We start from the raw sequence: 24008 nt of genomic DNA, 5'->3' as shown, positions 1-24008 counted from the left end.
GTCACAGCGAGCAAAGAACAGTCTCGCGGGGCCGCAGCCTTCGACTGGAGACTGTTGTTTCTCTAAGTGTGTACTGCTTAGCCTTCACATCATATGCATGAAGCGGTCTAGAAAGATGTTTTACATTATGCACATGTGAACTTGCAGTATCCACAATGCACAACAGAGTATGTTCTATTCACCGACAGTATGACGACACATAATTCATTTTTTCATGTTTTGATAATGGAGATGAAGGAGAAGGAATCATTAAAATCACAGCAGAAAGAAATATACATTTCTTGTCGGGACGATACGGGAATACTTTTAATAAAATTATAAAAATTCAGGTTACCTCTCCATTTAGTAGTTGGCTCAAGGTGATGGAAATGCTGGCTAAAGCTCCCTCATCCACATAGGCTTTGTCACTAGGCAACAAGCAGTGTCCATGGAGACCTGGAGCAAAGTTAAATCTTTAACCTGTCTGGAGGAGATTACAGGTGCTCCGTAATCAGACATTGTTCTAATGTGGTCCATGTGAGCGACTGTTTTTAGCTCCTGGGTAGAACAAAGACGGAGCCAATTAGAACATAAAATGACTGTATGGGAGGATTATCCCTGCACATTGTGGAGAGGGCAGTATTGAGGATTGGAGATCCATTTCTCAGAAGGAAACCTCTGGTGAGAACATGCAGCTCCCCCTTTTGGGGGGAATCAGCTATTTGAAGCCCGTCACGATGTGCGGTCTCCACTTCTCGCCGCAGCTGTAGTACGAGGTTATTCAAATCGCGCTGGTGACCTCGTGGATGCAATTAAGATCAGTCATTTGACTGTTGATTCTTTTAAAGAGGTAAACTGTGAAGAATTACTTTGCCGTGGAAGCTTCCACAATGAGATGTCCTGATGTCACTGATCCCGCTCCATTAGAACGAAAACAAGATTTGGTTTTATTTTCTCCTCCGATTGCAATTTCACCACGAACCATCCAGGAGAGATTACTTCTTAAAGTCAAACACAACTAACAATCCTTCATTGCAAGTGAAAGACTTAATCAACACAACTGTACGTCAAATGGATCAAGTGGAGCCAGTTTGCCATCTAGTGGATGAAAGCTGGATTCCCCTCAGCGAATTCTGGCAGAAAACCTCTGCTTTCCTTGGTGTGAACTGTATATTGGTTTGATAAGAAGGTTGCCATTCAGTCTAAATATGGTTGGAAAAGGCATTGTAGGTAAAGACATATAGCTTTTTTTAGAGAGTGATTGCCATTACTGCACAATAAGCTGCCCCTGGTTTTGTCGATTCGTTGCCGGGAGCAGCAGCGAGTTCACAACCGTTCACTGAGGCGATAAGGGCCTTAAGGTCTCAGAGGCTGTAAATAGGAAGATCAATGAATGGATCAATAAGGCTGAATCCTTTCTCTTTTCAGGGGCTGGGCCAAAAAGATGTACAGCAGCAGAGCTAATACCTTTTAAAATGCCTGCTTGATTCTAGAGGGAGCGTTGGTCCTGTGTGATGTGCCAACTGATCCGTGTTTTCCATTTGTACTCAATATTAACCAATTTAATGTCAAGATGTCTATTATCTACAGACAAAATCCATAAATCTCTAATTAAACAAGCACTGAATAATTACTTGAGTACTTTCTTTTATTCTCTCTTGGCTTTTGAGTTAAGAAAAACAAAAACATTATAAGCTCAGTTTTCGGTTTTCCGCCTAAAATCCTTTTGAATCTTAATTCTAATCTCATATATTGTCTTACATTCAATGAGAGCTGTAACATGTGGTTAAAACTATAATATAGATAAATATGTTCTTATTTCAATGAATTTTGAAGTAAGCTTGACTAATCCTACCACAAGAGACGAGAAGAGACGATTTTGCCTCTTCATCGGCAGGTTTGCAACCTAACCAGTGGACACCTTTACCAGTTCCGTGTGTTTGCCGCAAACATGGTCGGAGTTGGCGAGCCATCTGAGGCCAGTGAAGCTTTCCTGTGTGAGAAGTGGACCATGCCAGAGCCAGGTGAGGACAAAATGCCACTTCACCTTCACGAAGGATATATGAGATCTCTGCACACCTGAATGTGTGACCGGTGGAGGGCCCACACGTGGAAACCTTCCTGCACACTATGTTGCAGCTGGTATGATTATTTAAGACACATAAAATAGTCTTCTTTTAATACTTTTTATACCTTTTAACTTTAATTTGCACACCCACACACACACAGGCTCAATGTTACTCTGGTATGCGGCGGTTCATCGTTGTGGCTCCACTCCTTTCAGCTTCTTGGGACATTAATACTGAAAATTGAGAGAGAGACTCCCTCACACACGCCACTTATAAAGCTGAGCTCATTAATCTTTGTAAATGGGCTTTCCTCTGTGTGGTTAATAATTCAAAAGTCATTAAGCAAATTAACTACTAAGTGTCAGTGGGGGTAGATTAAAGAAAGTCACTGTACTCATTTACACATTTTGTATGGTCACCATATATTAAGCTTCCTTGCCCCAAAGCAGAGACCTTGATATGCCGCATGTCTCCTCTCCCTCAGGTTGTCCCTACGATGTGCAGTTCAGGGAGGTGGGAAACGGCTCCCTGGTGCTGCTGTGGGCGCCTCCGATGTACGAGGGACGGAGCCCCGTCACTGGCTATTTCCTGGAAATCAGCCAGGGCGACCAATCGGACAACTGGACCGCTTTGAATGAAGGGCCAATCTGTGACACACATTACAAGGTGAGAGAAGCTGTGAAAATGTTGACAAGCTCCGAGACAGACATGCATATTTAGGGTTCATCCATTATCTGATCGGGAAAACTATTGCCGTATTAAATAAAGTTGCTAATAATAAAGTTATTAGCCAACCCTATATTGTGTTCCTCATGTGTGGGACCAAACCTTTAAATAGTCATTATAAATTATGCCAACGAGCTGTAAATCTTTGATTTGTGTTTCTTGCGACATCCAGGTGTCTGGTCTTCAGACGGGTCAGACCTATCGTCTCCGTGTGCTGGCTGTCAATGAGGCTGGGGTGGGCCGGGCCTCTCTGCCCACTGAGCCCGTCACGGCTGAGTCCCGACCAGGTCTGACAGTACAGATACAGGAATAAAACATTGAAATGCAAAACTTACAAAATCACTTCCATGCCCTGTTTTCTGGCGGTTTCTGGACCTAAGAAATGTGATGATAGGAAAAGCCTTGACACACCTAGGGTCTGCCATAGGGTCTGATATTGGGTCGGCCCAAAAAAGGGTCTGATATGGGGTCTGCCATAGGCTCTGAAAAAGGGTGTGATAAAGGGTCTGCCAAAGGATCTGATATTGGTCGGTCTGATGGGTCTGATATTCGCTCTGAAAATAGGTCTGATTTAGGGTTAGTCTGATATAGGATCTGATACAGGGTCTGATAGGGGTCAGTCTGATATAGGGTCTGATTTAGGGTCTGATAGGGGTCAGTATGATATAGGGTCTGATTTAGGGTCAGTCTGATTTAGGGTCTGATATAGGGTCTGATTTTGGGTCAGTCTGATTTAGGGTCTGATATAGGGTCTGATATAGGGTCTGATTTTGGGTCAGGGTGATATAGGTCTGATTTAGGGTCTGTCTGATTTAGGGTCAGTCTGATATAGGATCTGATGCAGGTTCTGATAGGGGTCAGTCTGATATAGGGTCTGATTTAGGGTCAGTCTGATATAGGGTCTGATATGGGGTCTGATTTAGGATCAGTCTGATTTCGGGTCTGATATAGGGTCTAATAAAGCCACACTAATCAACTATTTCACCTTCAGGTGCCAAAAACATTGAGATTGGAGTGGACAACGATGGTTTTATATTTCTGGGCTACGAGGCTGATGAGACGGACGACGAGAGCAAGTTTCTATGGAATAAGAACTACACAGAGCCCATCGATGCCAAGAGGGCTCAGGCAGAGACAAAGAAGGACGGGTATGGCTTGAGATTACATTGATATTAGGTTTTGACCAGGCAACTTCAATTTGCTTTGTGGAGCCAATTGTTTCAAAGCTTTTCACAGTGAAATTCCCACTCAAGGCAAATGTCCGTTAATTATATCTTCTCTAAGCTTAAAGGAAGTCTATCCGCCAACCATTGCACTCATTGATGGCATGCAAAACAATGACTAACTTTGGGATTACATTGTTGGGGTAGAAGGCACTATGAAGTGTGGTGGCTGACAGACTAAAGCAGCACCTTCATTCCTCAGGTCAGTCCTTACCTTCACAGACCCCTCTGAGGAGGATCTGGGTCTCTACACCGTCGAGTTGAGCGACAGCCCGAACCACTCATCCAGCTACGACTTCACTGCCGAAGGTAAACTGACAGCCAGAAGGTCAGAAAACTGTCTCGTCTAATTCACAACTTCGTCTCAGGCGCAACCAGGACTCTCCTGCGTTCATGAATAGCAGGGCTTTTGATTTTATGCGTTGTCAAGCTGTTCCGTCAAGCAAATCATTATGCACCTCGCGACCTGTTCCAGAAGGTCACCCGTCCAACTAATCTTATGTTCTCAATCAGCTCTCAGCTTGAAATTAGAGCCATTGTTCCTTGACAATAAGAAGAATTGTTAGTCCTGTTCAAAGTTGAATTAACCTTCGGCTAACATTTTACTTCTCTGCAGACCTCGGACGACTCAAAGAACTCAGCTGGCAAGTGAGAAATCCATGTATGTACCAAAGACATTGCGCCCTGTGTGTTCAGCTGATATATCAAAAAAAATGTTGAAAAAGTTATTATCAACATTAAATGTGAAATACTTAAAGTATGTATTGGAGCGCTTGTTATTTTGAGCCAAAATGATTGAATTGAATGATCGTCTAAACTCACTCGTCCCTGAATGCTCTGCCTTTGTTATTTTGTAGTGATAGATCTGAAGTCAGGCTGGCAGGTGGAGGTTTCGGATCAAGGCGACGTACGTCTTTGGCTCCAGACCGAGAGTCTGAGCGACGCCGCTGAGCTCCGTCTCATCTTCAATGACCGAGAAATCACCGGCACGCCGGTGAGAACCGCCTCGGTACTGCAGCTCAGACACCCACATGGTCAGGGTTGGACCATTTGTTATCCATCCATTGCCTGCAATCACGCATCCTATTCAGGGATGCTGTCATTACACAGTTATGAAAACTTCATGGATGGAATGATTCACGCGGCGCGTTTTAGGATTTTATGTCCTGCAAAGGAGACTAATTGTTCTGAGCACATGGCAGCGTACTTTACTTGTCGGCCTGCTGCTCATCAAGTTGACAAATGCATGTTGGCCAGATTTGGATTTGATGGAGAAATCTGCCCATCAGGTCTCACCAAACCATAATTTGCGCAAACAATGTCACCAGTGCATGAGGGGAAGGTTTTTTAGTCATTGATTTTAGTGTTTAGAGGCTAACTAGCAAATGCTCAATAGTATGTGACCCTCTTGAGCGCCCCTGACCCACAGATTGGGAACCATTCCTGGACTAAACTACCTAACTGTGTAAAGTACCTCATTTATCTACATTAGCAGCTACTTCTTCTGAAAAGAAAAGAAAATTCAGGGTCATGTGATTGATGCCTTTTTCTCTTGCACTTCAATTACAATGCGCTAAAAGTCTTTCTTTTTTTTTGTTTTTTCAATGACGCTACTACAATATACTGGTTACTCCTGCTTTAAAATGTGTTTCACATCTCAAAAATTACCTCCACATTCATTTAGGTTGATAAAACGTCTCGGTAAAGAGAACACTGGCTGAATGTGAACAAATCCTACTCAGCACTCAGATGTTCTACTACCAAGTTAAAAATAATTAGCTTTGCCGTCGAGGTTATTGAACCTTGTACTGACGTGGCCAATGAGGGAAAAGCAGAAACAACTCAGTGTATTTATCGTGTTTCACAACTCTGTCAGATACATTTTGTGTGACTGTGTTTGTGCGAGTCAGGCGACTGCTTCGTAGTCCTCGCATGCATTCATAGCTTCTGTTGCATTTTCATTTACTCCATTATTTCTCAGAGCTGCATATGAACAGTAGTGATTATTATCATTATTTCTGAATGACCACAGCTGACGTTTGCGAATTTGAAAGCCATTTGGCTATTTAGGGCCCTCAGGTCCCCCTTGCACCACAAATGACATCCACCTGAGGCCTATGCACCTGCAAGGAAACGCTTATCATGATGAACATTACAATCAGGAAATAAATCACTCGTTTGTTTGTGTTTGTCTGTGTGCGAATGTGTCAGAAAAACAGGATATTTCATTTAAGCTGTGCATTTTGTCGTTCCAGTGGCCTTTCGTGTGCCAATTATCAATCCTATTCTCTCTGCCTCACTAACCATCGACACAATAGGCCGCAAGTGGCGTGTCTACCTGCCACTCTGCTGTGGACTGTCCGTGTGCCAATGCTTGTTTGCTGTTCTGCAGCACCGTAAGATCAACTTCGACAAGGACAAAGGTCTGTTGGAGATACTGTTTGACCAGCTCTGCCGGCAGGACGAGGGCTCGTACACGGCTCAGCTGAAGGACGGCCGCGCCAAGAACCAATTCACCTTGGTCTTTGTGGATCAGAGTGAGTCTTTCACCACGATGAAAGAGGACCCGACGTGTAGAGGGACAATAGAAAAGAACAGACATCTCTTCCTGACCGTGATATAAACTGTAGTGAGCAGAGACGTTCTTTTTTTTTTTTTTATCAAGCCGCTGTTTATTTCTTCTGTTAAATTGGGTCTTTTGGCATTGCGATCTATGGCGACTGCTTACGTTTGGAGCCGTCTAAAAGTTTCAAGGAATTGCAGCATTTTTTGCTTCAGCGTTGCCCCCCCCCCCCCCCCCCCTCCTCAGAGAAAGCATAGTTGTGCACAGTTACTATGAGATTATAAGTCTAAATGTTTCCCATAGACACTCAATGCTTGAGTCAAGATAACCTTTTAAGTGCTGTTTTACATAACTTCACACAAAATACATAAAAAGTCTGTCTCCATGGGCCTTTATTTCCATCGGACTCTGGGAAAGTGTGAAAAAAAGTCAATTTCCCCAAATCCACCATACCACTGATCTATCTCACTAAGTAAAGCTCACATTACACATTCAGCTGCTTTTGTGAAATCTTGAAACGGTTTGGAGCCATATTTTTTATTCCTGGCAGAGGAGAGAAGCATTTTGAACATTTGTCTCTTGAATAAATAACATTAACAGAAATAATTTAATGCAATATGAAAAACAACATTAGGGAAATAATAAAGGAAGCTTAAAGGAAGCTAAAGGTCTGCATTCATGGTGCATTTATTTCTAGACATCTGACCTTTTAATGACCTGCTTCCTTTAACGACAACCAGAGGAGCTGATTTGTGCCACAATTTCTTCTGAAAAGAATGACTAAATGATCCTATAATTATCTTCTCTTGTGTTGCTTTGTGAACGATGTCGGTCAGTACTTGACGACCTGTTTTCAAATCATACAATTATTTTGCCTCAGTTTAAATCCATTTTTAGCAAACTGTTTTCCACTCGGCCTGAAAACTGACATTGTTTGTGTCTCGTCAGCGTTTCGTCAGACGTTGGCCCTGGCGGATAAAAAACGACGTGACCATCAAAGGAAATCTGGTGAGAACAGAAAAAAAAAGCACTAACAGATAAATAATGAATAAATAAATAATAAGAGTCGCCGCACGGACAGAAAGGAAGCCCTCTTTGCTGCTGAGCTCTGTGGATGTGATAAGCTGGAGCGTTTGTGTGCACAGGCCGATGCCCCACTGCACCCTCGTGCAAACAGACGCCTCAAAGCGCTCTGGCGTTCAAAGTACTCGTGGCTCAGAGCCCGCCTTGCACATTTTGTCCATTACGTGCAGAACAGTTCAGTGCAAAGCAGCTATTAAAGCGGGCTGGTTAATTACTGCACGCTGTTATGAATGACCTCACCCTGTTCATTTTTGGAAGCTGTCACTATCATTAATTGCCATGAATTGCCTTGTAATGAGGCGTTTATGTTTCCGTGGTTGCTTTGAATAAGTTATTGTCTAGTGCTCACTGTTTTCTACCAGGGGAATAATGTGCTGTGCTCTCTCCTCTCCCAAGGACCTTATTTCCAGGAATACTTGGCGTGGACCATAAATGAAGATTGCGAACTCATTATAAAGTGCAAGGTGCTTTGTTTTTGCTTAATGAATGTGCTGTAAATACAATAATTAGCCTAAGTGCTGCTAACCAGGAAATGTTTAACCCTTCAAACAAAAATGTATGTTGTTACATTTGCTTTGAAGGTCGCTAAGCTGCAACATCATTAAGTACAAAGACAATTTTCTGCGTTGGATTCATGCGTTGCAAAAAGAAGGACTTTTATTTCTCAACACATAGGTGACAAATACAAACAAGGACACGTCACTCAAGTGGTTGAAAGACGGCGCGGCGGTGAGCCGCTTCGTCTATGACCAGTCATCTGGGGTCAGCACACTCACCATCCCGCAGGTATCAAACGCCGCTCTATTTTCAGAGTACGTGTGTGTGTGTTTGTGCTTCGGAGTCTCCAGGTTAAATAAAGGATGAGTTAAAGTGTTTGGTTGTTCTCCAGAGTCATCAATAATTCATCAGAGGACCTATGAATGAGAGCGCGTCTCCCCACAGGTTACAGAGAAGGACGCGGGTTCCTTCCGGTGCGAGGTGTCCGACGGGAGGGGGGAGGACGTCAGCACTTTGGAGTTGCTCGGTGACGGTGAGACGTCGTTCCCCGTTTGCTCACGTGTGCTGTTTCAATTTAGCATCAATAATAGAAGTGAGGCGGTGATCATCTTTTTCCTCCGTGTCTCATTTGGGGTCTGCAGCATTTAGCTCCCCACCACTAATCTTGGGTTTAGTGTTTATTGAATTCCAATATCAACATAAAAGAGCGTCTGAGGGCTTCATTGTCCTTTTCATTTACAGAGTATGACAAGCTTCTGCAGCAGCTGGGTGAACGGTCGGGTGAGTTGCTCACAGTTGGAGTCTCTACGTTTGTGGAATGTGCCAATGAATTTGCTTCACATCTGCTTTGTTTGTGATGGGGAGGAAACGACTGAAAGCCGTGTTACTAATTGGTTGTTGTGTGTGTGTGTGTGTGTGTGTGTTGCATTCGAAATATGCAACATGAAATGGGCGAGGACACGGAAAGGGATACGCAGACTGTCTCTCTCTCCCTCTCTGCAGCATTGTCTGCCAGCCCGTTGAAGGTTCAGAGCACCGCTGTGGGTCTCATGCTCTACTGTTCCCTCAAATACTACATGAGCTTCCTGAAGACCAGCTGGCTCTTCAAGTGAGTCCGCGTGCGAAGCACCTGTCTGACCTCTCCGCCCTGCCGATGACGAAGTGTTCCAAAAAATACCCGTGATAAATAGAAATGTTAAAGATCCTTGTGCGCACAAACACCTGCACAGAAAAACCAATGAGAAGTAGCTTAAAGTGGGGTTTGTCTGATGAACCATCTGTAGCAGTGTGGCCACAGAAGGAGCTTCACGGACCGGCTTGTAAGCCGGTTCAGAGGTAACCCATAAAATAATTAAGAAAGCGAGCGGGAAGCTGTTCCACTGGACTGTTGGACTTTGTTCTCAACTGTCCTGTCGTGCACGTGTGTTTCTGTGACTCGATCCTGTGATTAGATTTAATACATTGTGAATCATTTTAAAATGACTGTGAAAAGGCTGAGGGGGGAATGTTTTTGCTGGAAGGCCTCAAGCAACACCTGCTGGGGGCTTGAAGGACTGCCTTAAAAACAGAACAAACAGGTTTGATTGACAGGTTTCTTATTCTGGAATAATGATTATATAATAATAACTTTTGTATGATTATAGTCTAAATTGTAACATGTCACTTTAGCTTCAACGTGTATGTTTTTTTTTTTAGAAACCTTTACCATCAATTGCTTTCATCCAACTCAAAAAGATGTGAAAAGAAGAAAAAATCCACTTCTAAATCTAAGCTCGCCGCTTTGTTCCAGGGGACACGCGTGATTATCTCCATGATATGTTTTTGGTGAGCAAATTTTTGGGGAAATTGTCTTTGCTTCCTTCCTTGCAGAGAGAAGAGGATCGATCAGGAAACCAGGACGAAGCCCGGCAGCAATACGGAGAAAGTCTGGATTGAAATCTGCAACCCAACAGAAAATGACAAAGGCAAATACATCTTGAAGATGTTCGATGGGAAAGAGACGCGCGAGCGGCACCTGGACCTGTCTGGACAAGGTGGGTGGAAATGGCCGGTCTAGACTGAGAGAACATTTTCCAGAGCAGACAAGCTAAACGACAATCTCGATCACCATTATTTTCCACAGCGTTTGCCGACGCCCTGCTGGAGCACCAGCGGCTGAAGTAAGTGCTGCGCTACGAGCAGTGGGTGACGTTTTCCAGCGCAGCAAACACTGAGCATGCTCATCAAGCTATTAGTTCGCAAAAACACCTCAGGACAGATTATGGTTGCCATGACGCTGTGCCACGTCATAGTTGGTTTGACTCCTTGTGTTCGTCCCTCAGGCAAGAGGCCATCGCTGAGAAGAGTGAGTCACGCCTCCTGTGTGAATACAGAGATATTTCAGCAGGGCATTATTGTCGCTTTTGTTTTTCGTTTCAGATCGGGCCAGAGTGACAAAGGGCCTTCCTGACGTGGTGGCCATCATGGAAGGGAAGGTAGGACGTCGTCAGGGAAACGGCACCACATTACATCATTTTGTGTGGCAACAGGCCGAACAGTCCCATCGCTCATTTCCTGTTTTCTTCACTGCTCCTCGTCCTCCCTTCAAGTCTTTGTGTCTGACGTGCTTCGTCGACGGCGAACCCGCCCCGGAGGTCACCTGGCTTCGGAACGACAAGGAGATCGCTAAACACACCCAGTTCGACATCACCAAGGAGCCCAGGTGCAGCACCATCACCATCAACAACGTCACCATGGCCGACTCTGGAAAATACAGCATCTCCGTGCGCAACCAGTTTGGCGCTGAAACGGTGGACGTGACCGTCAGCGTTTACAAGCACGGAGAGGAGCCGCCGCCGTGCGCTGTGGAGATGGGGTTTTATGCCTAAAGTTTATCATGTGTTATTATTTAACCACCTATACTGCAAAACGTGTATACGATTTCAATTCTAAACAGTGTAGTGACATCAAAATGTCAGGTTTTCCCACAGGACAGGCATGCAAAAGAGTCCTAAGCGGTCAAATTCAACATTAACCAATTAATATGTAATCAAATTTATACACTCAGAGGATTCATTGCTGTGCACTTACATGTCCTGTGATTATAAGCGAGTGGATGTCAGCACACATTGGCTGAAACATTATCTTGCATTAGCTTCTCTACTTGTTCTCCTGTCACATTATATTTAAGGTTGTCATAACCCGTGATAATAAAAGTGAATTGTTTCAAGGGTTCACTAAGAATCTAAATCCTACTGGTCTGTAGAGCCGTCGGTGAATCGGGTTTGTCATTTGTGTTCTGTGTGAATAAATTCATTTCAAGTGATTATCTTTTATTTTCATCTATTTATTGATCAATTTCCCTCTTACGGTTCTTAATCAGAATACAAGCTTATTTTTTGGTTATGTGTTAAAGAAAATATATGTCTGCAGCTTTCTTTATGTACACTTTTGTACAAGCAGAGATCAAGTCTCGTCAAAAGCAAACAGTCCGTAGTGTCGTTAACCTACAGGGCGTTGCTCAGTTACTCACGTTAGAGGTTAAACGACACAACAAGGAAAGGTTGCACACACGCATTCTATTCGTCATGAAATAAAATACATGGAAATCCATCTTATGGTTTATTAAATGAAATATTTTCTAATTGTAATGCTGCACGTTATCCTCCTCAAACTCCATTCAGTCTGTAAATGAAAAGTGTGCAAATGATTCAATTTTTTTATTCCGAAATGCCTAAAAAAGTTATTACATATTTCTTATCAGTGAGTCTTTTTTATCACACTTGACACAAACGACCATGTACACTAATCTTTGGTGGAAGCCAACGTTTGTCCCGACAGGAGTAAGTGAACTCCAGGTTGTTCAAACAGCGGGGATTTCTCCGGAGGGGGTCAGTTACTCATTGGACGCCTGCTTTCCTGTATAAGAAGGTGCAGCGTGACAGTCGCATCCTCCACAGTGTGTCGAGCTTCACGCAGCTGTCTCAGCCTCCAGCCCGCCTCGTCAAAGTAGAACCCTAGAGAACATGGACTTCAATGGAACATGGCAGGTCTACTCCCAGGAGAACTACGAGGAGTTCCTCAGGGTCATGGGTGAGAAAACAAAACCAGTCACTCTGTTTTTTGTTTCACAGTACAAATACATCCACTATATTTGGAAGCCTTTGATGCAATTGCATCATTCTGAGGTTAAATATAACCAAACCGCTGACGCTTGCACATTTCACTGTGCATGTATTGACGAAAGAAATGTACGCTTTGCTTGCCAGAACTTCCAGAAGACGTCATCAAGATGGCCAAGGGCATCAAGCCCATTACTGAGATCAAGCAGAAGGGTAACGACTTTGTTGTCACCTCCAAGACACCTGGGAAGACTGTGACCAACACCTTTACCGTCGGAAAGGAGGCCGACATCACCACCATGGACGGCAAGAAGCTCAAGGTTTGTACTACCGTGGATTTCTACGTCACAACACTGACTTTTCTGTGCCCTATTTCTTATCCAATTTGATGTCCAAAATGATCTCCTACTGGTTCAGGTGAGCCTGTTTTGGAGGTGTTTATTGTGTGAATTGTGTCCCTCCTCTGACCTGCAGTGCATTGTCAATCTGGAGGGGGGCAAACTGGTCTGCAACACCGGCAAGTTCTCCCACATCCAAGAGCTCAAGGGAGGAGAGATGGTTGAGGTGTGGCATATCGTACACAAACTCACTCATTGTTTAAAACTTAATGTATGGTGATGTCATATGTAATGTAATGCATCATGGGCACACATTTAATGTGCTTCTCTTTGCTCTGTCCTCTTTCAGACCTTGACCATGGGCTCAACAACTCTTATCAGGAAGAGCAAAAAGATGTAAACTTGGCAGAGAATAAACCAATTTTCTATTTTCTATATAATAAAAAAAGTGAAATAATAAGTGTGTAGTGTGTTATTTGCGTGTGACAGACTGCAGTCATAACATGCGTGCTATGGTGACGTAATAAGACGCGTTGGACATGTCAGGTTGGGATCTGTCTGTTTGTGCTCGTGTGTGAGCGCGCATGTGCCATCGTGGCCGTATATTTGTGCGCATGCGCACCGCAGACTCGGGGCCACACCGTCTGCTGCTGTAAAGCGAACGAGTTTGGGCAAAAGAAAATTGCTGTAGTAAACAAATTTACTGGTCTTTTTTTTTTTTAGAGAATTATAGCAACCGGCCGTTAAAATGGCGAGGTACCTGAGGCCGCCTAATACGTCTCTCTTCGTGAGAAACATCGCCGACGACTCCAGGTATGTTGTCAGTTGAGCTAACATGATGCTAAGTTAGTTAGCAACATCAACAAAATGGCTAACTGGTTTCAAACCAGGGGTGGCTAAAACGTGCGCTAGTTGTGTTTCAACCGAATATTGTTCCGTATAACTAATTACCCCCCCGCGTCTGGCTCGCTAACACCTAGCTAGCGGCCGGCAAGCTAACGTTAACACTAAGCTAGGGGGGCGGGTGTGTTGTTGCATTGTTGCAGTTTACGTTAACGTCAACGTCACCCACTGTCCCCCAAAGGCGAACCGGGAATCTAACGTTGGACTGCAGCACCGGTCGGAACGCGTTAACGTTACGTAACGTGAATGGTGACGAGCAGCAGTTTCATTCGTAAACGTCGCCGCAGGGGTGCAGCGCTCCTGTGAGTGACTTCCTGCAGTAGAGAGGCGTTACTGCCGATAGCAGGACACGCTAACAACATGCTAACAACATGCTAATGTTAACGCACGTTGGCATGTGGGAAAACCCAGTCGTTTATTCGGGATTCTACCGGAACGTATTAACCAAGTGTTCTCCCAGTCACATAAAAAAAATTTACAAGACACAAATTTCAAATCACCATTTCGGATTTAGTAACTTTTAAAAAAAAATTGGAAACTGAAATGATACAATGTAAAGTTCAACCAGATCACAACATGTATACTAGTTTACTAGTACTGCATAGTGTACTAAGGACACTAACTCAAAAGTCCATCTAGATCAAACATTAACTATATATTTAATTTAGTTTTGAGATAAAATCATATTGCCCTGTTTTGCACAGTTTTCAGTCACTTTTCCGCAGATTAAAAATTGTACTGGAACTTTTAAGGAATGCGCTTCTATTATTTGGTGCTGCCTCCAAAATAGTTGGGTTGCTAAATGCAAAATACTTAAATGGCTAATGGAGAGATTCAACTAGAACACGTCTAACATGATCGCACTTTCATACGTATTCTGTAACATTATCAGTGACTTGGAGATGTTATGTTTCTGACCCCTGTGACCTCTGTTTTATGGATAATTTATGCAACGCCGAGCTTTGCGACCTTGACTGGCTACTACACATTTTGAATGAGAAAACTTCCTTTTGAAGTGGAAGTCATTTTATTTGTCTGCAAATGCGTTTTACCGTATGCTACGCTGGCACCAGCTCGTGTGTGTTTCTTACTCTCTGAGCTGCAGCTAAATTCATATGACAGCCAAATGTGCTTATTTCATGACACTTTAGGCCAGAGGATTTACGACGTGAGTTTGGTCGTTATGGGCCTATAGTAGACGTCTACATTCCACTTGACTTCTATACACGGCGGGCCAGAGGATTTGCTTACATTCAATATCCTTTATTCTTTTAATTTGGAAATGGTGTCTCAACAGGGGGATTGTAAAGCATTTAATCTGTATGATTGCTATTGATTGAGTGACACCTGATTACAATGGCAGTGTGTATGTGTCTGTGTTTTCTTTCTCATATTTTAATGTCATTTTATATTCTGATCATTATTTTTTTTCTATTAATTAAATGTATTCAGATTCAAACTTATTCCTAACCAATATTTCTTCTGTTGTTGCCTTAGAATGGTAAAGATACAGTTCTGGAGATCCCACACCAAAGAAAGTTGAAAGGCGGTTATAGAGTAGATTCAAGCACAAGAGACACCCAGGCGACAAGCAATAGTGGAATTTGGAAAATAAAGAGAGCAAAAGCACGAAGATACAAAGAGGAAAAAAAGAGAGCGCCCAGGCTTCCATTTGTCAACCAAAGGGAGGAAAAGCAAAGTGTTTATTGGGCAAAGACAAGCAGGAAACCTCAAGTTCTTCTGCCAAGACAATAAAGATCACGCTGCAGGTTAAAGGTAACAAGCCAAATGTTTTGTATCCTACCTAATCTGATCACCGTCAATACTTGTCTTGTCTTTACAGTTTGCGATCACATATGGGGCCAATGATTTCAGTCGCTAAGTTGTTAAATGATCTCAGTCCAGAGCTGTGTTTCATAGACTGGATCTGTCAACCTGTGTTGCAGCAGCAGCATTTTTTTTTTTTTTTTAATTGTTGTGCATGATTGCAACCGTCTCTGTTCCTGCTTTCCAAATGTCAAACTAAAAGGCCTTAACAGTAAAGCACGTTTGAAGATGTGCGCGATGCGGAGGACGCTCTACACAACCTGGACCATAAATGGGTTTGCGGGCGTCAGATCGAGATCCAGTTCGCCCAAGGGGACCGAAAGAGTACGTAAAGCATTCGTTCCTTTCTCATCTACCTGCTGCGGGGCCTCAGTCGGCATCATCTTACGGCCTGTGTGTATGTACGTATATATATTTCCATCCAGCTCCTAACCAGATGAAGACCAAGGAGCACCATTCCCCTCGCAGTTCCTCCCGTCACGACGACGAGCGGGACGGCCGCCGAAGACGCTCCAGGAGCCGCAGCCACGAGCGCCGCAGGTCACGCAGCCCCTCCTACGAGCGCCGGCCACGGCGCTCCGAAAGCCCCAGAGAGTGAGTTGTTCAGCTCGCCGTAACTTCAACGGCTCGAATGTTTTCTCAAACCTCAGTATATAAAAAGCTGGAATCAAAAATTCTGGGAACTTTTTTTTGTGTGTGTGTGTGGAACAAACCAGTTTGGTCATTAAAGGAAGAAGCCAAACCATTACTAGTTACAATGGCACGTTATAGGAGGCTCCACCCACTCTGTTAAAAGTCCAGGCTACGCCTTGAAAAACTGGTTTGTGTCTCTGTTCCATCCACAGATCTCGGTCCTACAGTCGACACAGACGGAGCAGAAGCCACGAAAACGAGAAGTAGTCAAAGTTCCCCTCTTGTAATGTGTTCGATTCACTAATTAAGAACCAGCGGCTCTTTGCACGCCAACGCCTCGATACACAACCAGCGCCACTGATACGTGACGTTTGTCCCAGCAGGTACAGAGGTCCTCCTCGGGACCACCACAGGGCCCACCGCGAGCCGCCCCCCCGCAGCCACTCCCCGTCTCGCTCCCCATCACCCTCCTCCAGACCCCCGCCCAAAGGTAAAAAGAGCCAGTCCAGGTCCCACACCCCGGGGGAGGAGTACCAGCCCAACCCGAGTCCCCAGAAGCAGCCCGTGGGACGATCCCCATCCCGCTCCTTCTCCAGATCCCCGTCCCGCTCCCGCTCTCGCTCCAGGTCCTGGGCCGGACGGAAGTCCGGGGGCCACTGAGCGGTTCGGAGATCTGACCCCGGAGGTTCCCCAACGAGTGTTACGGTGTCGTGTGTTTGCATTTGTTTATCCGTTGCCAAAGGGTTAGAGGGGCGGCGAGAGCCGAGGTATTTTTTTATTTCGTTTCATAGGGATTTGTGGAAGCAGTTGATACCCGGGAAGTAGTTTTGGGGGGATTTGTGGAACATTAGCGGCTGCAGGAGGTAAAATGTTGGTTTGGCGTTGCCCGTACTATTTTTGTACTTTCATTCATGTAAATGAACACCAGTCTGTTTGGCTTTATTTGTTGAAACGAAACATGAATTGTGAAAAGTGACGTTTTATTTCAGCCCATACTCATCAGTATTTACCAAGTACGCTGTAATTAGTATCAAGCAGTTGCTCCCTGATGTTGTCCAGTATGCAATGTGACAATGTTTGACATTGAACTGTATTCATTTGTTTTTTTGTTCAGTGGGTGAAAAAGTTGAATAGTTCAAGTATTCCTTAGTATTATTGTCCTAGTTTGCTTTTAAAATAAATACTTTTTTTTAAGCTTGCGTGGTGGCAGAATATGATACGTGTTCATAACTAAACTTCATACGTGTAGGCACCAGTGAGAAGACACAGACAACAGTATAGGGGGGAGGGAAAGGGATTTATTCTTTTTTTTTTTTGGTTGAGTGCTTTAACACTGTCTTTTAAACTAATTGATACCAATTAAACGGGGCATTTTCTCTTCATAGTCGGTGACATTTCTTCAGGGGGACAAATTAACAGCCAATTGATAACATGTTTCTAATTTAGAACAAGGAGACCTCCATGCACAACTCGATCAGGGGCAAGAAAGAAAACATTTACATGAACAACCAATAGTAAGAACTTAACGGCATCTGGCAGGTCCAGTCGTCGGCTGGCGGAAGACTAGCGGAGAACTGAAGCTGGTTCTGATGAAAAACATTGATCAACACGTGGTGAAGCCACCAAATGGAAACAGTCGGTTTCAGCATGGATTTCAACTTAGGCACAAACAGGTCAACTCCAGATGAAACACTCACATAATGTAAGCACATTCCGATCTCGAGTTTATACATGGGCAAGTCTCCTTCAGGGCCTAATTAATGTTTTGCAGTTTGACTTAATTTGCACTAAGCATATTTCACCCTACACTGCATAATACAAAACAATAAAAAACATGTGCAAGATCTCTGGAAAGATAACAGTGCAGGGGTGTTGAGAAATGCTTATTTGCAGCTTTTTTCTTTTTTTTTTAACAAAAATAATCTTCAGTATTGAAGTCAAGACATTGAAGTCAAGACACGTCCTTAGCATGTCTTATACATTCAGTGTTGTTACTAAAAATACTTTTGTCAGCCAGGCCTCAAATGTCGCCTGCCAATGTACATATGCTACAAGTACTTTATACACTTCATTATTTACATGGCTCTTGAACACATTAACAAGCTCCCATACTTTGTTTTGTCATCTTTACGCTGGCAATAAACAGCTCCAATTCTGCAAGGGGAAAGCAAACAGAGCCTCAACAGAGAATTGAGTCCAAGAAAGAAAAATATCCGTAGTGAGATCGTCAATTACGCCGCCATCATCTCAATAGCATCCTGGCCTGTAACTGATTAAAAACTAGTCTGATTGCAGTGCAAGAGGGTAACCAAGAGGCAGAGTGTCTGTTGATTATGGGATGGTCAACTACTGAAGCCTATTTTGTAAACATAAACACCAACCTCCTGCCTCACTTCGAGTCCTTTGGGCCACTTCACTTCAGAAACCCTCCCCCGCCGTGCCTCGCGTACGAATGCATGCAGCCAAGACGGGGCCAGGTCACGTGACTCACGTGACAAAACCAAGCCTGGCCCCTCTTCCGCGTGTCCGAGCTGCAGCGCTGTCCTGAGGAGGCCGAGGAGCAATAACAGTGCTCATTGGAAAAGACAAACAGTTCGAAGTGACTTTCAGGACCGTCACTCGTTCACCGCGCAGACTTCAAAAGGTTTAACAACCTGCCGCCCACATAGACGATGGGCCAAAGGGGGGGGGAAGGGGGGCATACAGCTAAAACATTGCTTTGGTTACACAGCACTTATTTCTTTCAACCACGTTCATAAAAGGACTTGTACAAAATAATGCTATGATAGAGTTATGGGCCTCGGACGAGCCCGACTCCTATAGTGCATGTGCGCACAGCGCAATAAAAAAAGTACAGGAGTAGACGGTCCAAGGCCCGTGTGCCATGGTCTCTTTTTACCCTTAAGTCTGAGGTTATACTTTTGACCTGTACAGCATATTACCTCCGGTAAGAAAGCTTCTTTTTCCCTGCAGAATTGCAGTCTGAGTGTCCTTTCCACCCCAAACAAGAATTGTTATACGCAAAAGAGAAGGAGGGTGGGGCCGAGTCATGAACGGAAAATGCTAGAAGAGTTTGCTTTAGCACCGGAAGCTTTAGCTTTAGATGTGCCCCTAAAAGGCTCATCCTAAGAGTCAAATAAATCAAACGGCATGTCTGTCCACAGAAACGGACCGTAATAGTGAGGGGGATTTAACTGACCTATACTATAACCGTTGTTTGGGGGGGAACTAGCACACTCAATCTGCTCGACAGCCAACATTAAAAAGAACAAAACAAAAAAACAGAAGTAGAAGGGATATCCAGTTTGTCATCAAGTCACAGAAAGTGACTCCACTAAAAGGCATTACCGACCAGCAAGGCTCCAAGGCTGTAATATCTAGAAACGTAGGCTTAAAATGTTTGTGTCAAATTAACATTTCACCGCAAACTCTGCTGCAAATGCCTCCGAACACTGAGGTCAATCTTTAAAAAAAGGGACTAAAAGTATTACAGCGCTGAGGTGTTCCTGGTGGGTGGGGCCCTCAACAGAGTCCTAGTTCGTTCATACGTGGGCTTCTGATGTAAGTGGGGAGGGGGGTTGTGTGTGTGTGTGTGTGTGTGTGGGGGGGGGGTCCCTCTCAGGCCTGCACTTTGAGGAGGCTCTTGAGCTGGAAGGCCATCATCTCCCGGTGGTCACAGGGCCCCATGGGGAAGGACACCCAGTGGCTGGGGGGCTTAGGCAACACGCTGGGGGAGGGTGGCTCGCTGAACTTTGGCCCGGCGTAGCTCGGACTCCCCTGCGTGGCCAGCAGCGTGTTCAGGTGAGACACCGCGCCCTCCCAGTTGTGATCATAGTTGGTGGCAAAGCGGACCGAGGCGCCCTTCTCCGCGGACGCGGCCTGCCGCGCCTCCTGCGACCTGTGGTAGGCTGCGACTTTGTCGTTGCGGCGGTGGCCGAGGTGATGGAGGCCGCCGGCCCCTCCCACGGACGCCGCCGCCGCGCCGTTCTGGTCGCGGCCCCGCTGCTTTGCCCGGCCCAGCTGGTTCTTCTTGGGCAAAGGGCGCTCGGGGAGGGAAACTGGAATGTTGTATCTCTCGCCGCCTCCCATTCTGCACTACCGTGTCACCTGAGGTCGGTGGAGACATGAAGCGTTAATGAAAGAAGAAAAATGAAAACAACATCCGTTGTGATCCAGGCTCGGGTGTGATGCCCAAACCGTCCACACGGCGGAGGATTACGTGCAGACACGCCAGACAGCCTGGTCGGAGGCGCCCCTCCCCCCGCACCCAACCGAGAGAAAAACAACCCCCTCCTGCTGCTCCTGCTCACCTCTTTGTGGTCGGAAAGTTGATGCACCAGAGATCCGTCTTCAAACGTTCACCTCCGATCGGGCCCCAGGTCCTCGAAGTAGTTCTCTGTCTACTTCTGGCTGCACTTCTTCTGTGTCCAGCGAGGTCCGAAGTGTTCATGTGCCGATGAGCGTTGTTTTCCCGGAGAGCCGAGCTGAACATCAATTCACCGCCGCACACGATGCGCCAAGAGGACCTTTCAAAATAAAACATGTAAAAAAGACAGATAGAACGTTAATTTGAAGCGAAGTGAGAGGTGTGATTTTATTTTAGCGTCGACGCTCTTCCGGGTTTTTTTCTATCAGCGGATCATTGCGGTGATTTTTTTTTTTATGTATAAAAGTAGAAATAAAAGCTACATGTCGTTTTCTTTAGACAAACACTGGAAGTAGGAGCCAAACTGCGACACGCCAGACCACTTTCTGTTTGTGCGCCTCTAGCTGTCGCTTTGTTCCGTCGGCGTCACTTTATCGATTATCGATTTTTTAAAAACGATAACCTCGATAGACGTGACATTTCTTTAACAACCCCGACTAGCAGGTGGATATTTCGGCGGCTTTTACAGCCTCGACAGCGCTCGTTCGGAAGCAAAAAACCATAACAAAGAAACGGAGCGACTAAATATGGCGACGGGGGGGGGGGGGAACAACGGCTTCTCTTACCGACTTCCTCGGGTTCGGTTGTTGAAGAGCCCTTCGTCCCAAGAAAATTATGCGATACGCCTTGCGGTGACCTCTCCCTCTCGGGCGGACTTTGCGAGGAAGCACAGCGAGCTATATTTCCTTACAATTCCCCGTCACACTCGAAGCCTAGGTGGTGTTCACAGCCGCTTCTCTCTCTCTCTCCCGACTCCCGTCTCTATTGCAACAAAATGGAACCCGCAGCGGCGATATGTAGCTCGTGCTGGCCCCGGATCCGACCAATCGCGTGGCGAGGGCGAAGCGAGCGGCCAATCAGCGAGGAGACAAACAGACGCATCCACGCCTGTTGCCGGACGGGTGACGTCAGTCGCTGACAGCTCTGCTTCCCTTTGTTGGGTCTCGGGTATTTCCTGACTGAAGTCGAGGAAAACAACGACGGGAAAAGCACATTTTTAAGCAACGTAACCGCTCCGCTTCCACGTTATCTTACGTAATAAATAACTCCCCCCGCCTGTTACCCACGATGCCATAGTGAAGTTTTGGGGAGGGGCAACAATGTGTACTCGTATTATGCAACGTTAACGCATCGTTCAAATGACAAGATGAGCCCGTTCAGAGTTTAGATTTAAAGTCTGCTTCGTACTTTCTCTGGATTTGTTTTTCCACGGTCCCCATAGCCGAGGGTTAACTGCCGTGCAGGGAAACAGCTGCAACAGGCTGTAATGGTTGGTTTGCCCCGAGCTGCCCATCCCCCCACGTCTGCGTCCTCTGCTGAAGGAAAACAACCTTGGCTGTTTTCACTGAAACGAATCCACGTCGAGGCATAAGAGCACACGGCCGCTGTAGAAAGGAACATCCATCCCGACCCACGTCAAAGATTATTCTGCAAAGGCTTCCCTTTGAACGAACACGTTCAACCGTTGTGCAATAATCCAGCGTGGGCTTGGCAAAGGCCTTAACTTTGAGTTTTTACCACCGTGCACGAGGCGCAGGGTCCACACGTCCCGCTGTAACACGTCCAGCAGCGTGCGAGCCTCCGATGGGAACAATGAACGGATGTGTGTGGGGGTTGCAAAAAAAAAAGATTTGTGAGCCTAACTTGAAGACTTCGGAGCGTACGAGGCCGTACTCGTCTGCCCGCTGATGTGTTATCTTCTTTCTTATCATTGTTTATAGCTTAAACTAAGGCCTGCAGCTCCCTGGTGTTACTTGTATTGCCACCCAGCATTCCACGGGTCCAAGTCCGAATAATACGAAACGGCTGGCGTGATTGATTGACACATGTGTCCCCGGTCAAGCGTCAAAACAGTTGCTCAACACATTTGTTGTCAGCCAGTGCGAATACAGATGCAGGCCTTTTGGAGGAGACGTGACCCCAGCCGAGAGGCGACCGCGTGTGCAAAGTGGGACCTGTTGCGTCCCGCAGATCACACGGGAGGACATTCGCATTAAAGCGCCCGTAAAGGCAGCATGAACACGCCCTGGTAGCGCGAACGCGTCATACACGTAGTGATTGTGTGAAACCCACACACCCACGCACAGTGACGCGCCAAAGCAGAACCAGTTTCACACCAATCATATCCGAGAAATGTGTGTCACACCAGCAGCACAAATGTTCAAGGGAAATTTTCTTTGTGGCCAAGTTGTTGTTTTTTTTAAATGTCTTTTTCCGGTCGGCACAGAAACGCAACATCTGCCTATGAAGCACACACGACATGTATCTACATCTATGTCTCTACAACATAGAGATGCAAAAATAAAAACTTTAGATTGGATTGGATTAGCGAAAACAAATACCAGAGCCGATACACATCTAAACCACGTATGCTGAAAATAAGATAAAAATACACAAAGGACGCCATTGAGAGTTGTGGTGTCGTGTGTTTATTTGCGGCTCCACCCTCCTTCAGCTGACCGTCCCGCTGTGGAGAATCGGGCATTTGGCCCAAATCACAGTGAAAGGTTTCTTCAATCCACCCTAACATTTTATTTTGCAGCTGCTCAGATGTCAGATTTATTCCAAGATAAGAGCTAAAACCTTACACGCTGGGTGTTTTATTACTTCCACTATTTAAAGAATGTGTTTCCTTTAAATTTCCACATGACAGAGCTTTTAGACGTTTATGTTGAGTAATTAGAAGGTGAAGTGTTCTGTAATTTATGGAAAGTGCCATTTGATGTTGTCCTGTAAATGTGTTTAATGTTAAAGGAATGAAAGAACTGCTCCTTTAAATATCTGTTCTTGCAGGAAACATAATTCAGAAGCCAACTAAAACCGTATATGAAAAATCTCAACAATTAAACAGTAATAGGAACAACAAAAAAGGAAAAGAACTGCAGTGGAAATATTTAAATCTTTTTTTTTATTAATTTCCAAATCTAAACATTTTCATTCACATAATATAGTTCAAAATGAACCAAATTAGTTTAGTTTGAGCCGTTTTCTTGCGTTTTTCACGTCTTTCAGCCGAACAATCAGGCGTCCTGGAAATAAGATAATAAAGAAGTCACTGGACTAAATCTTACTGGATTGAACCTGAATCATTCTCCAACAGATAAAAAGGACCCTGACGTCCAAAAGACTTTCTAAAAAGAGAGCGGGTATAGCAGGATGATATAATCACACTGATAATTCAGGCTTTCTTCTGTCCTGAGGTCTGCACCTGGCCGGAAAACGGCCGAGAAGAAATCTTATTGAAGCTGTGCCGTCTGCTGCTAATCACATTTCCGGCCTTCTGGCCTGCTGAATTTATCAGTTCAGAGGAGGAGAGGACACAGCGTACCAGACATAACCGCCGGGTTATCAATCATAATTCACTGCTGTCTATATATGAAAATTGCAGCAGAAATATAACTCTTAATGACCTATTTATTTGTCTCTTCTGTTGTGAGTCCCAGTTTCTGATTCACTTAACACACATTTCTCTAATAGGATGCAAATTAATTTCGCAACGCCTCGGGTTTGTTATCTGATTTGATTGTTAATGAGCTACCAATTTACTTTATCTTCACCGGAGGGGTGTTAAGCAAATTTAAACATCCTTAATAGGTCTGTGGAGTGCCCGTCGAGTTGACATTTTGTGGCTATGCAGAAT

General features: G+C 44.9%; 4 protein-coding genes across 4 annotated transcripts in view; 3 read left to right on the top strand and 1 right to left on the bottom strand.

Annotated features, from left to right (window-relative positions):
- The window catches only part of myom3 (myomesin 3), a 35722-nt gene extending 24276 nt beyond the window's left edge, over positions 1–11446 (top strand). Inside the window, exons 19-37 of the mRNA XM_040164190.2 lie at positions 1877–2003; positions 2533–2714; positions 2947–3061; positions 3766–3922; positions 4200–4306; positions 4614–4658; positions 4855–4991; positions 6390–6534; positions 7509–7568; positions 8040–8107; positions 8319–8429; positions 8586–8673; positions 8883–8921; positions 9144–9249; positions 10011–10174; positions 10264–10300; positions 10463–10485; positions 10560–10615; positions 10730–11446. Of these exons, the coding sequence (XP_040020124.2) occupies positions 1877–2003; positions 2533–2714; positions 2947–3061; positions 3766–3922; positions 4200–4306; positions 4614–4658; positions 4855–4991; positions 6390–6534; positions 7509–7568; positions 8040–8107; positions 8319–8429; positions 8586–8673; positions 8883–8921; positions 9144–9249; positions 10011–10174; positions 10264–10300; positions 10463–10485; positions 10560–10615; positions 10730–11008 (2046 nt within the window). The 3' untranslated portion in view covers positions 11009–11446. The remainder of the gene's footprint in view (positions 1–1876; positions 2004–2532; positions 2715–2946; positions 3062–3765; positions 3923–4199; positions 4307–4613; positions 4659–4854; positions 4992–6389; positions 6535–7508; positions 7569–8039; positions 8108–8318; positions 8430–8585; positions 8674–8882; positions 8922–9143; positions 9250–10010; positions 10175–10263; positions 10301–10462; positions 10486–10559; positions 10616–10729) is intronic.
- Positions 11447–11820: 374 nt separating this feature from the next.
- On the top strand, positions 11821–13039 carry fabp10a (fatty acid binding protein 10a, liver basic). The gene is made up of 4 exons (XM_040164209.2): positions 11821–12212; positions 12389–12561; positions 12716–12805; positions 12929–13039. Exons 1-4 carry the CDS (start codon positions 12146–12148, stop codon positions 12977–12979), a joined length of 381 nt encoding a protein of 126 aa, XP_040020143.1. The 5' UTR covers positions 11821–12145; the 3' UTR covers positions 12980–13039.
- A 2178-nt stretch (positions 13040–15217) lies between these two features.
- Positions 15218–17141, top strand: srsf10a (serine and arginine rich splicing factor 10a). Its single transcript, XM_078094517.1, has 5 exons — positions 15218–15258; positions 15538–15633; positions 15735–15903; positions 16155–16205; positions 16323–17141. The coding sequence occupies exons 3-5, from the start codon at positions 15746–15748 to the stop codon at positions 16600–16602; spliced, it is 489 nt and encodes a 162-aa protein (XP_077950643.1). The 5' UTR covers positions 15218–15258; positions 15538–15633; positions 15735–15745; the 3' UTR covers positions 16603–17141.
- Positions 17142–17220: 79 nt separating this feature from the next.
- pnrc2 (proline-rich nuclear receptor coactivator 2) lies at positions 17221–21206 on the bottom strand. Its single transcript, XM_040164208.2, has 3 exons — positions 20935–21206; positions 20253–20468; positions 17221–20049 (listed from the first exon to the last, which is right to left on the bottom strand). Exon 3 carries the CDS (start codon positions 20029–20031, stop codon positions 19561–19563), a length of 471 nt encoding a protein of 156 aa, XP_040020142.2. The 5' UTR covers positions 20032–20049; positions 20253–20468; positions 20935–21206; the 3' UTR covers positions 17221–19560.
- Positions 21207–24008: the final 2802 nt, after the last annotated feature.

This window comes from Gasterosteus aculeatus, chromosome 20 (assembly GCF_964276395.1).
Source record: "Gasterosteus aculeatus chromosome 20, fGasAcu3.hap1.1, whole genome shotgun sequence".
Classification (NCBI taxonomy): Eukaryota; Metazoa; Chordata; class Actinopteri; order Perciformes; family Gasterosteidae; genus Gasterosteus; species Gasterosteus aculeatus.
The sequence above is the reverse complement of the archived record's forward strand: the minus strand, read 5'-3'. Positions and strand labels throughout refer to the sequence as shown.

What these genes read in the sequence shown, in the direction of transcription:
- fabp10a (XM_040164209.2), top strand. Translation starts at nt 12,146, where the DNA reads ATGGACTTCAATGGAACATGGCAGGTCTACTCCCAGGAGAACTACGAG. An exon ending in GGAGTTCCTCAGGGTCATGG is followed by an intron (nt 12,213 to 12,388) that starts GTGAGAAAACAA and finishes TTTGCTTGCCAG; the next exon opens with AACTTCCAGAAGACGTCATC. An exon ending in TGGACGGCAAGAAGCTCAAG is followed by an intron (nt 12,562 to 12,715) that starts GTTTGTACTACC and finishes TCTGACCTGCAG; the next exon opens with TGCATTGTCAATCTGGAGGG.
- srsf10a (XM_078094517.1), top strand. Translation starts at nt 15,746, where the DNA reads ATGAAGACCAAGGAGCACCATTCCCCTCGCAGTTCCTCCCGTCACGAC. An exon ending in CGCTCCGAAAGCCCCAGAGA is followed by an intron (nt 15,904 to 16,154) that starts GTGAGTTGTTCA and finishes TTCCATCCACAG; the next exon opens with ATCTCGGTCCTACAGTCGAC. An exon ending in AGAAGCCACGAAAACGAGAA is followed by an intron (nt 16,206 to 16,322) that starts GTAGTCAAAGTT and finishes CGTTTGTCCCAG; the next exon opens with CAGGTACAGAGGTCCTCCTC.
- pnrc2 (XM_040164208.2), bottom strand. Translation starts at nt 20,031, where the DNA reads ATGGGAGGCGGCGAGAGATACAACATTCCAGTTTCCCTCCCCGAGCGC.